The sequence below is a fragment of the Choloepus didactylus genome, chromosome 10 (genome assembly GCF_015220235.1).
Source record: "Choloepus didactylus isolate mChoDid1 chromosome 10, mChoDid1.pri, whole genome shotgun sequence".
NCBI lineage: Eukaryota > Metazoa > Chordata > Mammalia > Pilosa > Megalonychidae > Choloepus > Choloepus didactylus.
The window spans coordinates 63,915,070-63,930,713 of record NC_051316.1 but is presented as its reverse complement, the minus strand read 5'-3'; the positions used below and the strand labels follow the sequence as shown (position 1 = coordinate 63,930,713).

The window sequence follows — 15,644 nt, the reverse complement described above, 5'->3', positions numbered from 1 at the left end:
CCTTTGCGTGTAGGCTTTCAGGTGTTTTGTTCTCCAGTTCCTGGGTGTTTTCTTCTGCCTCTTGAGATCTGCTGCTGTATGTTTCTATTGTGTCTTTCATCTCTTGTGTTGTGCCTTTCATTTCCATAGATTCTTCTAGTTGTTTTTTTGAACTTTTGATTTCTGCCGTATACATGTCCAGTGCTTCCTTTACAGCCTCTATCTCTTTTGCAATATCTTCTCTAAACTTTTTGAACTGATTTAGCATTAGTTGTTTAAATTCCTGTATCTCAGTTGAAGTGTACGTTTGTTCCTTTGACTGGGCCATAACTTTGTTTTTCTTAGTGTAGGTTGTAATTTTCTGTTGTCTAGGCATGGTTTCCTTGGTTATCCCAATCAGGTTTTCCCAGACCAGAACAGGCTCAGGTCCCAGAGGGAAGAAATATTCAGTATCTGGTTTCCCTGAGGGTGTGTCTTAGAAAATTGCTCCACCCTTTGATGCCTCAGGTCACTGTGCTTTTCTGCCCAGCAGGTGATGCCTGTTAGCCTATAATTCTTGACTGGTGTGAGGAGGTATGTCTGTGTTCCCCCAGGCTCTGGGGTCTGGTTCTGAATGGAAAGGGCCCCACCCCTTTCCTCCTAGAGAAGACCGACCCCCCAGGTGGAGGTCATTAGCATTTCAATGGTCTCTCTCTCTGCTTGTGCTGTCTCCACCCTTCCCAGAGTCACAGCCCTGGAAACTGAAAATGACTGGGGCTTTCTCCACTGAGCCAAAAAAGAAACAGTCCCCTTCAGACCCAGTCCAAGGCGACCCTCCAGCTCTCCCAGGTCAGTCGTCACCCAAAGCCTCTGTCTGTTTTTGGGGATGCGTACCTGTAGTGAGCAGTTCACACTCGCTACTTAAAACCCCAGTTGGAGCTCAGCTGAGCTATATTCACTTGCTGGGAGAGAGCTTCTTTTTGGCACCATGAGGCTTTGCAGTTCCGGCTATGGGGGAGGGGGTCTCACGACTTGGTTCCGCAGGTTTTACTTAAAGATTTTATGCTGTGTTCTCAGGCATTCCTCCCAATTCAGGTTGGTGTATGATGAGTGGATGGTCTCGTTTGTCCCCCAGCAGTTATTCTGGATTATTTACTTGTTTCTGGTTTTTTGTAGTTGTTCCCAGGGGACTACTTAGCTTCCACTCCTCTCTATGCCGCCATCTTGCCCCAGAATCTTCGGTCCTGAATATGTCTTGATCTGGATATTTAGGAACAAGTTATCTGTGCTGTCCCTCCATTTACACAATACATGGACCTGGGATAGGGAATGATAATTAATAGTCCAGTTCGGAAAGGGGATTATTATGACGCATACAGCAGCCATTTCTTAGGAAATCTGATATTCTGCTGGGTAAATATTGTGAGGTCTCCCTGTTTAGGATTTAAGAAATGTTCAGTGATGAGGCCCTAGTTCTCCTGGGAGTAGCTTACCACTGCATTTCTGTCCGTGGCTTTTGGTTGATTCTTCAGGGATTTCTTTACTTTTTCAGTATTATCCTTAATTATATTTGAAGAAGGAATCGGAGAATACTGTCCTCCTTATCAGTTGGGTAACTTACTCAACCTGCTTTCAGTCTGTAGAAAGTTGGGGACCCAAGTTTCCTTTTTAGATCTCAGTTACTTTCTTTAATTCAGGTTGGTGGCATTTTTGGTAACAGTACCATTTTTTGTGTTTGTGTATGTTTACTTTAGTCATCTTCACATGTAATGGTCTCGAGACTTTCCCAAACATGCCTCTTTTTTTTCTTTTTGGTGGGCTAATGGTGTGAATCCCTTGGGTTCCTCTCAATGCAGGCCCCATTGCCCTTGGAGAAAGTCTCCGGTGGGCTCAGTTGGTCCTCAGAGAGGAACTGAAGGCACAGAAACTGTTTACTTTGAAGCCCAAATAAATGTGATGCCTTTCATATCTGGGTTTGCAGAGGTCTGATCTGGTGCAGAATGAGTGGGGTGATGTGTAGCGCCTGGGGTTAGAGCTAGGTAGCGCCTTGGCTCTCAGAAAAGCCTCAAGCCCGTCTGTTTACAGAGGTGTCTGAGAACTAGAGTTTTTCTCTTAGACATTCAGTAGTGAATGCTTTGCAGGGTCGGAGAATTCCAGTAACATTTGCAAAGCATGTGATTTTTAAAACATTTCTATGTGCAAAAACAAAGCCACGGGTGGAGGGGCTGGGGAAGCCCAGGTAAATTAAATTATGCCTATCTCTTTATACTTAAATATAGACACTTTGAGTTTATAGAGAACACCCACCCCTTGGTCACTTTTTCTCAGAACCGTTTGTCCATATGGAAGAAAAGGCACCCAATTTGAATACTTAAGGAAAGGCTGTCAGCTATACTCTTGATTTGATCTTTGATCCCAGAGGTCTTTTACATGCTGATGGTGACTTTCCACACTGAAATTCATGGACCTTTTAGGTTCTCTCTCCCCCTTTCATTCTTAACGTGAAAACAAACTATCAAATTTTATCTCAGTCACCACTAAGACTGCCAGCACTGTGTTTTGAAACTTCAACGTCACATGTACATTGAACACATTTTTTTTTCTTTCAAGTTGTTACAGGTGACCATTTTACCCATTGTATATAACATATCAGTTTCCAGTTTCCCAGTCCCTCAGCGATTTCTCTATTAGTGAGCCTTTGTTGAGACAACAGATAATCTGAAAGTAGCAGTAGCTTACATTTATTTCTTATTCACGTATATAGAGTATGATTTGGCTATGGCTACTGTCAGTGGCCCTGTGTATCTGGGCAGAAACTCAGTGGGGTACAGAGCTAAACTCTTGTTTAATGTATCTGTTAGTGGCTGTTTTTTGGTGTGGGACCTGAAATATTGTAGCCCAGAAGAGCAGTAGCCAACTCAATCCTAATGTTAAATGAGAACTGTTATAAGTGATTGAGACATTTGAGGTTATATTTGCATTAGATATTGCTTAACATACACTAAAAGACTAGAAAAATTTACAAATACAATTTCCCTAATGTTCTCCTGACCTGTTAAAAGGGAAATTATCATGATGGCAAGATAAGGTACCTTATCACGGAAGGTAGCTAAAGACCATTGAAAAAAGACTCATTTGTAACAAGCAGTGATAATATATTCACGGGAATTCTCTGGTTTGAAACTTGAAATAACCTTGAAAGAATAATTCCTTTCCTTATGACCTTGTGAATAGATTTTTTTTTAATCAATGCCCACAGTTTGCCCTAACCTTTTCTTAAACAGTTGCATGGTATACCACTATGGATACATCGTAATTTTAAAAATCAATTCCATGAATTGATTACATGCTCTTAAATACAGTGTCATCCATCATTTTGTACATGTGTAAACATATTGTTAGGGGACACTGCTAGAAACAGATTTGCTAAGTTTTTGTGCTTTTAATAGTATTTCTTTTCATTGGGAGGTAACATTTGGAAAAAGTAATTGATCGATATTAAGAGCCATGAAAATGTTCTTACGGACTCTGTAATCTCATCTCCATTTATTGATTATCATCAGTATAGTTATAATAGTGGAAATACTGAAGAAAATTAAATCATTTTGCTTGTATGCTTTTGCTTTTATCAATTAAAAGTTAATGATAAAGCCCATGTAATGTTTGAAAATGATAAAGCATATACAATCATGAGATAATTTTCTCTAAGGGAAAAGAGACTAAAAGTGGATAATTTTTTCCCTTTCAATTTACTATTCTCTTTAAAGTGTTTAAGGAAGCAGTTGTCTGGTAGGAAGGAGATCATTGGATTTATCCAAAAATAATGTTAGGGTTGTTGAGCAATTTAGGCACTTTGTTTTAGTGATATCTGTGACATCCAGTCATGAACTATTTGATACTATGCTTAATTGGACATGTATTTTACAATTCTATTAGTAAATACCCTTTAACCTGCAAAGAATATTTCTGAGTTGTATGACATATTTCAATTCTGCAATTCTGTTTTTTTCTGTATGACTACTTTTTTAAACATAATTTATTTTAAATTCTGTAAGACCCAGGGATCTTACCAGTATTATATGGTGCTGTATACCCAGTCAAGGACAATGCCTTGCACCTATGATAGTACTCAAAATCTTTTTTGAGCAAGTACATCACATTTCAAAACTTCTCTGTTACCCTAATGCCAGTATAATTTTTGTATCTTCTAATTTATAGGAAGAGAACGTTGTACAGAATTTATTGATTGGATGGTAAAGACAAAATTTTATTTTACTTGATGTTTTAAATTTGTCTTTAAATAAAGATTAAATTGTTGAGTTTGGTTGAATAAGTATTAATGAAACAGAAAAGCTCAGTTTTCCTCTGTTGCACTTTCTAAAATAGGGTAACCGAAGAAGACAAAAGTAAGAAAAAGGGGCAAGAGGAGAAACAACCTAAAAAACAGCTTAAAAAGGATGAAGAAGGCCAGAAGGAAGAAGATAAGCCAAGAAAAGAGCCCGACAAAAAAGAGGGGAAGAAAGAAGTTGAATCAAAAAGGAAAAATTTAGCTAAAGCAGGGGTTACAACAACCTCTGATTCAGAAGAAGAAGATGATCAAGAAGGTGAAAAGGTAGAAAGTATATGTAGTAAATAAAATATTTGATTCTGTTTTTAAGTTTCTTATGAAGTTCTTAATCTTTTACCTAGTTAATTTGCAGTATCTTTGTGAAAATCTATAAATATAGGAAGTTGAACTGGATTTCTTTAATTTTCTGAATAAACTTTAATTAGCTCTCTTAAATGGGTATTTGAAACTTAACTCTGTACGTTTGAAATTTACATCTTAACCTTTTCAGAATTATGATAATGGCAATTAGTATTATGTAGTACACTTCAATAACCTCATCTCTATAGGAAAGGTAGGGTGGTAGAGATTAAGTGAAGTAGAGTTTCAGTAGTGAAGACAGGTGTAAAAGAGATGCAGTTATATACATATTTTTGTTCTTTTCCTCAGAGAAATTCCTGTCACTCTTAAGGCCTATTTGCTGTACATTTTATCAATGATACTTTTACCTTTTCTGTAGGAAACAAGTTTTTCATGTATGACCTCTGAGATCTACAAGAATCCCTGTTTGGTTTAACTATTTTTATCTGATTTAATACTTGAGAAGCAAAAATTTTAAATTGCGTAGGTTAAGTCAGTGTGCTTTTGTCAATAAATGAGTATTTAGGTCAAAACCATAGTGTCAAGGCATATAGCCTGAAATATTGTTTTAACCAGAAAATACTATTCCTACAGCAGGGCAGAAAATAGATTATTAAACCCAAAACGTCAATGGAAGGTTAAATAGCCAAGACGTGTAATTCAAGGCAGTAATTAAGTATTTGTCCCTTATAAAAATTCTAGTTGCTTTTTTTCCTCCCAAGATTTTAACTGTATAAATGCTAATTAATACTGACTCATTAAGTTTAATTAGTTCCATTCTAATTCTCAAATAAAACAGAAGAGAAAAGGTGGAAGAAACTTTCAGGCTGCTCATAGAAGGAATATGATGAAAAGCCAACATGAGAAAGAAGCAGCAGATAGAAAACGCAAACAAGAGGAACAAATGGAAACTGAGCAGTAAGTATTTTTTTATTCTATGTTTTGATTTCTTTTTAAAGCTAGCATGAAGGTTTCAAACAATAGAATCTCATTTCCCAGACCTTATGAATTATGAAGCCTTTTGAAGAAGTCACTTTTTCCATATGTTAATCTTCAGTATATGATGATAACTATATTTCAGGCTTCATTATTTTCTGAGTGGGAGGATGATACTTGCTTAGGTAATCACCCTGTAAATTATTTCTTAAACTGAAAGTACAAATAGGATTTAGCTGCTAAGTCACTTTGCAGAAAATTTATTCATCCTCTATTATTTACTTGTATAGTGTATATTAATAGTAGTGATAATGTAGTGATGGAGAAAGAATGCAGGCAATACCTTTATTATATCACCAGCAGACCTCCCCCAAAGACCAGCAAAAATAACAGAAGCATAGTTGGGAACCCAGGAAGCCAGTAAAAGTAAATCTAAAGGCTGACAGGGTTTATATTAAATATGTGCAATATAAATCAAGTTCAAAACTATTTAAAGTTTTAGTATGTGGAGACAGAATGTAATTACCATAGGGAATTTATTTCCACTTTAATTTTATATATAATATATAATTTTATTTTAGAGGAAGGAAAAGTTAGTGGTAATTAATGAATTAATGTAATTCATGTCTTTATTACGTTTGTTTTCATATTTCTCTTTAGACTATTACTTCTGAGTCCTTTTCTCTGAAAAGTTTTTCTTTGTGAGCATATTACATTGTTCTAACCAAACGTTTTTGTTTGCTATAGTAAAGATGTGGTTTTAAAAACATGCTCTAAGCCCCATAGTTAATGATGGGCAGTGAAATTCTTTAAACTTTTTAAATAATTTTGTACTTTTTTCTTTATATAATAACATTCTTAAGTTGCAAGCTTTTCTTCACAAGTATAGCATTTGATTATCTGCTTTTTTAGTTGTTTGAAGGCTATATAAGCCATCTAGCTGCTTGAGGGAGTAATTAAAAAGTCAGAATGTTATTCCCTTTAATCTGTTTGACTTTGACCACTTCTGCAAATACTTATTTTTTTGTTACCTCTTCCTTTTCTGTCCTTTTACTGAAAAGTTGTCGGACTGTTGATTTTAACTTCATTGTGCCCCCAAATTAAAAGATATACAAATAGTTGTTACTTAATAAATCTAGCCCAACCCTTTTCAGTATCTCAAAGTTATCTTTTATGTATTTCAGTTTTCTTTTTGAATGTCCTCCCAATGTAACGTTCTCAAATTCTAATATTTGTGTTTTCTTTCCTTCTCCTGTTATTACAAAACTTTGTACTTGGACAGTTTTGCTCTGTAAAGCATTTCAGATGCAGCTTGTATGAAATGCATTATGCAAAATAAAGTTTATTGTATTGTATTCCCAGCCAAACAACATGTAATCTACAGTAATAAAAAATATATCTCATTTTGGGCTCAAAGCATTAATCCAGTTACTGAAAAGAGAATACAAGTGGAGCAAACAAGAGATGAAGATCTTGAGACAGACTCATTGGACTGAATTTTCCCCTTACCCCCCTTGATGGAAGAATGTTCCAGATTCTAAATTGAGGACTTCAATATTAATGGCATTATTACTGTGTTTTGATTGTTAAAAATTCCTGTAAGGTACACTACATAAAGGTCGGCCATCATCATTCCTGTTAAAGTTTTTTTACCAAGCTTAAGTGAAGCTTTATGTCTTTGCAAGTTCTAACAAACTCAGATGAAGATGGTGGATGTACGTTATCATTTCATTTAGAAAATATAAATTCATTTTGTTTTGAAGCTAGGTATTAAACTGGAATAGCTATTATACCTCTGAGAATGGGGCAGTTGTGCCCTTCCCTTGACATTCCTTTGTTGTTTAATTCTTTAGAATCTTGTTGTTTTTTTTTTCAATCCTGAGAAGAGTAAACAGTAGACTTGTTAAGGAAAAAAATGAAACTTGTAACCAAAATTTTAAAATAAAGGTTTTTAAAAAAAACAACGGATTTTTAGAAATTTTTTGTTATTGTCTATTTCAATTGGTTCACAGTAAGGCCTGAACTCCAAGCCAAGGTACTAGAAACTAAGAATTCATTTCTAAGAGGTTATTTTTTGTGTGTGATTTATAGAAAAAAGGTACCTTTACATTTGTGAAATAGTATGTAAATGTTATTCATATCATTTGATATTTTTATTTTACAGCTACCATAAAAGTCTACTTTATAAAGTCTACTTTATAAAGTCTACTAATTTCAACCCCCTCAAGTTATCTACCCTTTGGTGATATGGGGAACACTGTGATTGGTCTATTTGGATACTAAGCCTATGGCCTTAGTCCACTGATGACCATGAAATTCTTTTTAACAACATACTATTATTTAATGTTGGAAGGAAAATTTCACTATGACGGCTTTAGAAATAGTATTTGTGATGTCACTGAAAAATTAGATTGCCATTTTTAACATGTTATTTACTTTGAGTTTTGCATACTAATACTGTGGCATTGCAGTTTTTAAGAATTATAGTCAATTACTTGTGGTCTAGACTTTTATTTATTAAGAAAAAATTCTATACTTTTATATAAGGGATCATGGGCATTTGGTCAGTCACTAAATTCCAGAGTTTTGAAATATTTGTATTGACATTTGATAGGCAGAATAAAGATGAAGGAAAGAAGCCAGAAGTTAAGAAAGTGGAGAAGAAGCGAGGTTAGTTATTTTATTTTCTAAGATGTATAAAATTATAAAGAGAGAAAGTAAGTTTAATAGACTGATTTTTCATGTGGTTTTAGAATCAGCCTCATTTTATGTTCATATCCTATAAATACACTATTTTAAATTAACAGATACGTATATAAACCACATTTTATTTCACGCATGATCAGGTTAACTTGCTATTTTAATGCTCATTTTATGAAGCCAATTTTTTGTGATGTCAAAAGCTGGTAGCTTTTCCCTGGTTTCAAAGCAATATCTAATTTTTGTTAAATGTGTAAGGTAAAGAAGGTATTTAAGGAATGGAGCAGTGGAGCTTATTATTTGATACAGATAGCTTATTTTAGAAGGAACTGCTTTTGTGCTTATATGATGCACATTCCTTTCCTTAACCAAATACTTAATAAGGCAGATAACTCTAAGGCTTGACTTCTTACTGAATCTAGGCTACTGTATATGTGAACTTCTTAGTAAAGATTATTAAGAGCAATTAAAAAAAAAATCGACCAATTCTTTCCACTATACTTTGCTTAGATTACAGAAGTACTGGTTTTGGAAAACTATTTACTGTCTTCCACATATTTTAATTTATAGAAACATCAATGGATTCTCGGCTTCAAAGGATACATGCTGAAATCAAAAATTCACTTAAAATTGATAATCTTGTAAGTGTTTAGTATTTAATACCTCCCAAAGATATATAGCTTCATATTTTCTCATGATTTTATATGTATGTGTACATTAAAGATAAAAGGAAGAGTTACTGGTTACTTTGTACTATCTTAGTTAAGATTTTGAAAGTAATCTTATTTCGGGAATATATTATATGTGTTGTGATTAACTATTAATGAAATTTGTTTTGTCACTAAGGATGTGAACAGATGTATTGAGGCCTTGGATGAACTTGCTTCACTTCAGGTCACAATGCAACAGGCTCAGAAACACACAGAGATGATTACAACACTGAAAAAAGTAAGTGATCTCAACGTAGATTTTTAAATTTTGTCTTTAACTCATTCTTCATTAATAAATTAATTTTAAACAGTTAGGAAAACTTATGTATATTTGTTTTCTCAGATACGGCGATTTAAAGTTAGTCAGGTTATCATGGAAAAATCTACTATGTTGTACAACAAGTTTAAGAACATGTTTTTGGTTGGTGAAGGAGATTCTGTGATCACACAAGTGCTGAATAAATCTCTTGCTGAACAAAGACAGCATGAGGAAGCAAATAAAACCAAAGATCAAGGGAAGAAAGGGCCAAACAAAAAGCTAGAAAAGGAACAAACAGGTATGTGGTAATAAATTTGACATCTAATTTTTGCCTCTTCCCTGGAGTTTCTTTTAAATGGTTTTGATAAATACTTTTGTTAATAGCTTATGTTAAATAAGGTCTTTAAGCACTCAGTAATAACATGTAACATAGTCAAGAGCTCAACTTGAGCTTCTGCTTTTTTTTTAATTAAGTTTAAATTAGTAGTAGTTGTTAAATACTAGTAGTACTGCTAGTAGTCACTACTATTTTCTTAAAAAACGAGGGAAAATTTCTAACCTACACAAAATTGGAAAGGAATGAACTTACCATCTCCATCTTACCCAGCTTTAGCAATTATCAGTTCATGATGGTTGTTTTATACCCCATCCATTTCCTCTATGCCACCCCCTGAAGATTATTTTGAAACAAATCTCAGACGTACCATTTTATCCATAAAATTGTTCAGAATGTATCTTACAGTGCCATCATTAGCCATCATTAGCCATCCTCCCATTCCATTTCATATTATTTATTTTAACAGTAGCTGCTTAATTCAGAAATATACATTCCAAAGTAGTTGGATTTTTCTATTCTCTGATTTATTAGGGAATGCTGTAAATGTCCTTAAAAGATGTGATGATGAAGTAAGACTTACAGGAAAACCCCCATCTTTTACTCAGTAACATGGCACAAGCTGGTGCCAATGAGGAAAAACTTTTACTACCCTTTGTTCTAAAATACCAATAATCAAAAATAAACAATCTTACTGTGATTCACTTTATTTTCTCTAAGAACTAGAGTAAATGATAACATCCTGTGACGAGTTGTACCACCCTGCAGGCTTCTCGTTAAAAGCAACAAATGGAATAATCAGATTAATACTCTACCCATAGATATATGTAGTAAGCCTGTTTCTTACTGTGCCTTAGGTACCCAAAGGATTTTGGCGGTGTTGACAAACAGTGTTAAATGAAATTATTAAAAAGTAATAATAATAAAGCATCAAAACTTAATCTTAAAATTCATGAGAGGATTAAATTACAGTGTAATCTCAAAATATATTAAATATTGGCAATTTCAGGTATTTTTTATTTTGAATTTTGAGAGGACATCTTAAAAGTATCGTTGTGTAAGCTATAACCTTTTTTCCACTGCACCCCTTCTGAAGGTTCAAAGACTTTAAATGGAGGATCTGATGCTCAAGACAGTAGTCAGCCACAGCATAATGGAGACAGCAATGAAGAAAGCAAAGACAGCCATGAGGCCAGCACTAAGAAAAAGTGAGGACATGTTTTAATACATCTTCCTGGGTGTTTTTAATCATAGTAGTGTTCCAGGGTAATTGAATACAGGAATATATTTTGATCATTTAATTCCCATGTTCAGGAAGCAAGGCAAAAAATGTTAAAAACAAACAAACAAAAAAAACTTTGTAACTAATTTGCCACAGCATTCAAGGTAATGGAGCAAGGTTGATAGCATGGTGGGAGAGAGCCTGGTTTATAAAACTTTTCTGGACTTCTTTTCCTGTTACACCTTTACAGTTGTTTTCAAGCCTTGTTGAAATATGACAGGGTAATACATTAAAAATTAGAATATGAGGCTGTTTTTTATTAATACCAAATCAGTATGGAACTATAGATTAAAGTCTTGTGAAATCAAGCATTGCTTAATAATTCTGGAGCTTAGGGAAATCTTTATCTGTGTACATATCCTTTCCTGTTTTTATTAAGGCTTGTAATATGTTTATTGACACGTAATGTTTTTATATTCTTGAAAGAGAACTTACTAGAAGAGTTAAGAAAGGAAGGGACTAGGGCCACGATGTTTCTTATTTTGCTTGATCTGCATATTATATTTGGAAGTAGGCACAACATGGTAAACCAAAATTTTGAACAAGGGAACAATAATAATCTTTGGTTTTGGTGATTTGAAAAGAATATATGTCTAGATTTAATGTCTTTCCATCCTTCCACCCCTGAGGAGAAAAAGCTCTAATCCCAGTTGTCACTCCTTTCTATCTTTTTTTAGGCCATCCAGTGAAGAGAGAGAGACTGAAATATCTCTGAAAGATTCTACAGTAGATAATTAGGTTGGCATACCTAGAAAGAAAGAACATTTGAGAAGTTTGTAATGGTTTTCATTTGAAATACTGAGACTGCTGAAAGTTTTAAATTTTTGTAAGCATAGGTTTTGAGGTTTAAAACTCATTTTGAGGGAGAAAATCCCATTATCTTTGTTTAAAAGTAATTAACCATTATTGCTATTTGTACTTGTGCAGTATTAACAGCTACATTATACAGTAAATGTGGGAAAAAATCCATTTAGAAAATGTTAAACTGCTTTTCCAAACATTATGGTTGTAGCATATTTTCAATTTGTGTATGTTAATGTGTAATTGATAGTAGAAAAAGGTTACATTTTAAAAACTGCTACTTATATAAATCTTTCCTCTTTTCCCAAATACCGTGTTTTTTGTGCAGTTTTTACAAATCTTGGATTTACCTATCTTTTCACTGTTTGTGGGTTTTGTAGAAGTTGAGCATTTTTATGGTAGATAAAATGTTACTTCTATACAAGTACTCACTCCTTTTTATCAAAAGTTAATTTTAATCTCATAGCCTACATTGTGCAATTATCCTGCTTCTTTGTAACAATGTGTGGTCTGTATGACTTTTTGTATGACAAATAGCTATCCAACTAAAGTTGAACTGGCAATCCTGTGAGGTACAAAACTTGTGTTAATTTTTGAAGGTAATTTAGTTTTGTGCAGGGAATCCAGTGAAATGATATGACTGTCCTGCAGAGAGCAGAATGGGTTATAATTTGGAATGAATCTGGCTTTAGGGTTATTACCCCTCATGAAATCAACCATCAAATATTCTTTATAAGCACTAGTAACTAAATATTGAGAACTAAAAGATTAAAATTTATTTTTGAGAAATGTCTCAGACTTCTACGTTAAAAAAAAAATCAATCCATGTTTACGCAGTAAATGTAAGTAAAAACTATAAAGAAACTAGACTGTTTTGAAAACATGGCTACATTAGAAGGGAATTTTCATTTATTTCTATACCATATATGTGACAGGATTGCAAAGAATAGAAACGTAAGTTGCTTTGAGGCAGCAGACAAAATACGTCACTAAGGACTATGAACCGATGTTAAGAAAATTAAGAGTTCTAAGACGTTTTGAGTGTTAGGTCAGTTAGTGTTTTTCAGTAGCGAAAAGAGACTTCCAACATTTTGAAAGTAAATCAATGTGTGAAAATGACTTAATACGAGGTAGAGTTATACTTGATGCCAGTGGTTTTTAAGTTGCCAATAAAAAAAAAAATGTATGTATGTCACATGTATTGCCCCTCATAGATAACTGTTTTCAACTAATTTTGAATTACAATAATTGGATTTCTGATTTTGAGGAGCTTTACAATGGCACTAGGACCCACTGTTTTGAGGGGACTCTGCTTTAATATTGTATAAACCAGTCATTATCTGTTTGGATTTGGACAGATTTATTCTAGTTAAGCCATAGTGTCAAGACCTGTAAACCTGTTTTCATTAAAGAATTTTTCTATCAAACTCTACTAGTTAATTACTTCTTTGCTGTTTACAAGAGGAAGTGACAGAATTCTAGATTTGCTGCCAAGGAAATGCTTTCTTAAGTTAACTGGTCAGAGATTGTGTTGTTTGGGGGAGACTGGAAAACTAAAAAAGCTCAAAATGATAAAAGTAAAGGAAATGTTTATCATTTTGTTCACCTCCCTTTTCTTCCGTGCCAACAGTGCAATTTTAACAAGAAGCCACAGAATATTTGGTTTTACAGATCTAGCAGCATTCTGATCATGATTTATGTCTATTTGCATGAGTTGACCCTGCTCTAGCCAAACGATATGTGTTGTTTTAAAGCAGTTACCTTCTCTTTCATCTTAACCCTCAGATTATTTCTCAAAGAGTGATTCACAGATAACTACCATTCTAGTACTCTTAAGAAGTCATCTAAGGTAAGGAATAATTATCAAGAACTTTGAGGAGCATTGGCTCAATTTAAATTGTGTATTTGATCAAGGCTCCACAGCTGAACAAGTCAAGTCACTAAGAGATGCCTTCTTATTTAAAGGTAGCTACCCATTCCCTTCAGATATCAAAAACAAAACCTACTTTGTTATTGGATAACATTTTTAAGAGTAAGTTATTTATGACCTAGCAGAATCAACTGTTAATTTTCTCAGCTACTCGGAGAAATTTAAGATTGATCATTTGAATTGGAAAAGCTGATTGCTGCTCTGTATGTAGCAAACAGCTTGACCTTGAAACTTAAAGCCTTATAATAACTATTAAATTTTGTGGTTTTATATTTTACCCAAGTTTTTCCTGATACAGTGGTCTAGTATACTAAACTTGGGTGTACTCCACATACACTTACCTGGTGAAAGATGTCAGCTCAAGAATTAGATCTGCCATTTAATTGTAATTCTGTACAAAAGCAAAGGCTCTTACAGGGCTCTGAGAGGGCTCCATTAACAGTGTATCTTATCTAACTGGCCAGAGAAAAGGACAATCTATTGGAAATAGCAAACCCATATTATTAAACCTTCAAGAAATGAAGAAACGTATATAGGCAGAAATGTGTTTGTATTTATGCCGTGTAATTCCTCAACCTTAGAAATGACTAACCTTTCTACCAATCAAATCACAATGTCTAATTTTCCTTAAATTAGAAGGCTGAAACAGATGTTTAAGGAAATAGCTCTTGCTTTTCTATAGTGATTTTGTACCTGTTGATAATCTCTAACTACAGAGCATCTTGTTTGCTAATTCCTATTTTCATATTTGCTTTTCTTAGATAAAATTACTGTATGTAATATAACTGTCTGAGCCTTTGTAACTTTGGTGAAAAAGTTAAAATGAAGAACCAGCAGCAAAATATTCTCAATAAATGATGAAACAGTTTAGTAGCAGAAAAGGAACATTTTACGTGACATTTTTCTTATTTGTCCACTAAAATGAACCAATTGATTTGCACTACACATGGAATAATGTATTAGAAGAGCACACTTTCTGAAATTTCCTGTTTTGACAGTAGGAAATGACTTTTGCACACAGTACTTTTGTACACAGACCATTGCTATTAATACAAGACCTATAAGGAATATAGTATTAAAAGGAAGCAGTAAAATGACATTTTTACCTGCAGACTTACTTTTAATCTATGGTTTTCCAGCAGATTTGTCAGTATGCTCAATGTTAGCACCACTGCATATAGGAAAGCAAAATTTTAGATACGTTAGCCAGCCATGGGGGACCTCTTAGTTGTCTTTATATACTTCCCCTTGTATACTGATTGAATCAGTGAATGAAAACACCCCTAGACATACCAGAAACAGGTGCTTGGCATCTCCACACCAACTGACTTAATTGGAAATGTGGCATTTAAATCCATAAAGCATATTTCACTGCCAATCTTTTAAACAAGTATATAGCCTTCATCAGTTTTTTATTTATATGGCAAAATTCTGTTTTTAGCCATCCAGAGAAATGTGGAGTTCAGCTGAATTTAAATATAACCTAGAAGAAAGAAAGTGAAGCTTAAATATGACACATTTAAAATGAACTATTTTATTAGCATTCCATAAGAAAAAATTTCCACCCCAAAATGGAAAATGTTCCCAGAAAGTATTTCAGTATAGATAGCTACAATTTTCTCTGATGAATAGACGTCAGAAATTATTTTGAAATTTCTCTTTGGCTTAGGATGAGAAGAGCATAATTTAGGAATGTCATAGTAAAGAGTTGGGCCAGAAAAACTATTGTATTTCCATTTTTGGGAAATTGTGTGTAACTGCCCAAGAATAATAAGTGAGCTAGAGCTAGCAATGCACAGGGTCTTGCTTTCTCCTTACCCAGTAATTGTATTACCTAAAATCTGCTAACTAACTTCATTTTATTGTCATAAAAATATTAAATTGACAAACATTTGGCATTTCTGATCACAAAACATTCTGGTGAAGAATAAAGTTTCAATTTAATGGTTACTTCTTTGACGGCATGACTATTCATTTGTGTAGTAACAGTCTCATTAAAATGCCTAGTGTAATTAGTTTCTGTAAAAAAAAAAACAAACAAAAACCT

The 15,644-nt window shown here is 33.8% G+C and overlaps 2 protein-coding genes across 7 annotated transcripts in view; one reads left to right on the top strand and one right to left on the bottom strand.

Moving 5' to 3' along the window:
- Window positions 1–15,547, top strand: part of PSIP1 (PC4 and SFRS1 interacting protein 1) — a 41,984-nt gene extending 26,437 nt beyond the window's left edge. The window contains exons 9-16 of one of the 5 annotated variants that reach the window (XM_037798573.1): window positions 4,345–4,570; window positions 5,445–5,563; window positions 8,196–8,251; window positions 8,852–8,922; window positions 9,128–9,229; window positions 9,335–9,548; window positions 10,681–10,792; window positions 11,544–15,547. In XM_037798573.1, the coding sequence (XP_037654501.1) occupies window positions 4,345–4,570; window positions 5,445–5,563; window positions 8,196–8,251; window positions 8,852–8,922; window positions 9,128–9,229; window positions 9,335–9,548; window positions 10,681–10,792; window positions 11,544–11,604 (961 nt within the window). In that variant the 3' untranslated portion in view covers window positions 11,605–15,547. Of the gene's footprint in view, window positions 1–4,344; window positions 4,574–5,444; window positions 5,564–6,863; window positions 7,546–8,195; window positions 8,252–8,851; window positions 8,923–9,127; window positions 9,230–9,334; window positions 9,549–10,680; window positions 10,793–11,543 lie in introns of those variants that run through there. The other 4 variants (XM_037798572.1, XM_037798574.1, XM_037798575.1 and 1 more) reach the window with 4 other exon arrangements.
- Window positions 10,804–15,644, bottom strand: part of SNAPC3 (small nuclear RNA activating complex polypeptide 3) — a 51,827-nt gene continuing 46,986 nt past the window's right edge. Inside the window, exons 10-12 of one of the 2 annotated variants that reach the window (XM_037798579.1) lie at window positions 14,891–15,080; window positions 14,704–14,768; window positions 10,804–11,614 (exon numbers count right to left, since the gene is read on the bottom strand). The gene's annotated coding sequence lies outside the window, so the exon portion shown is untranslated. The remainder of the gene's footprint in view (window positions 11,615–14,703; window positions 14,769–14,890; window positions 15,081–15,644) is intronic. The other variant, XM_037798577.1, reaches the window with a different exon arrangement.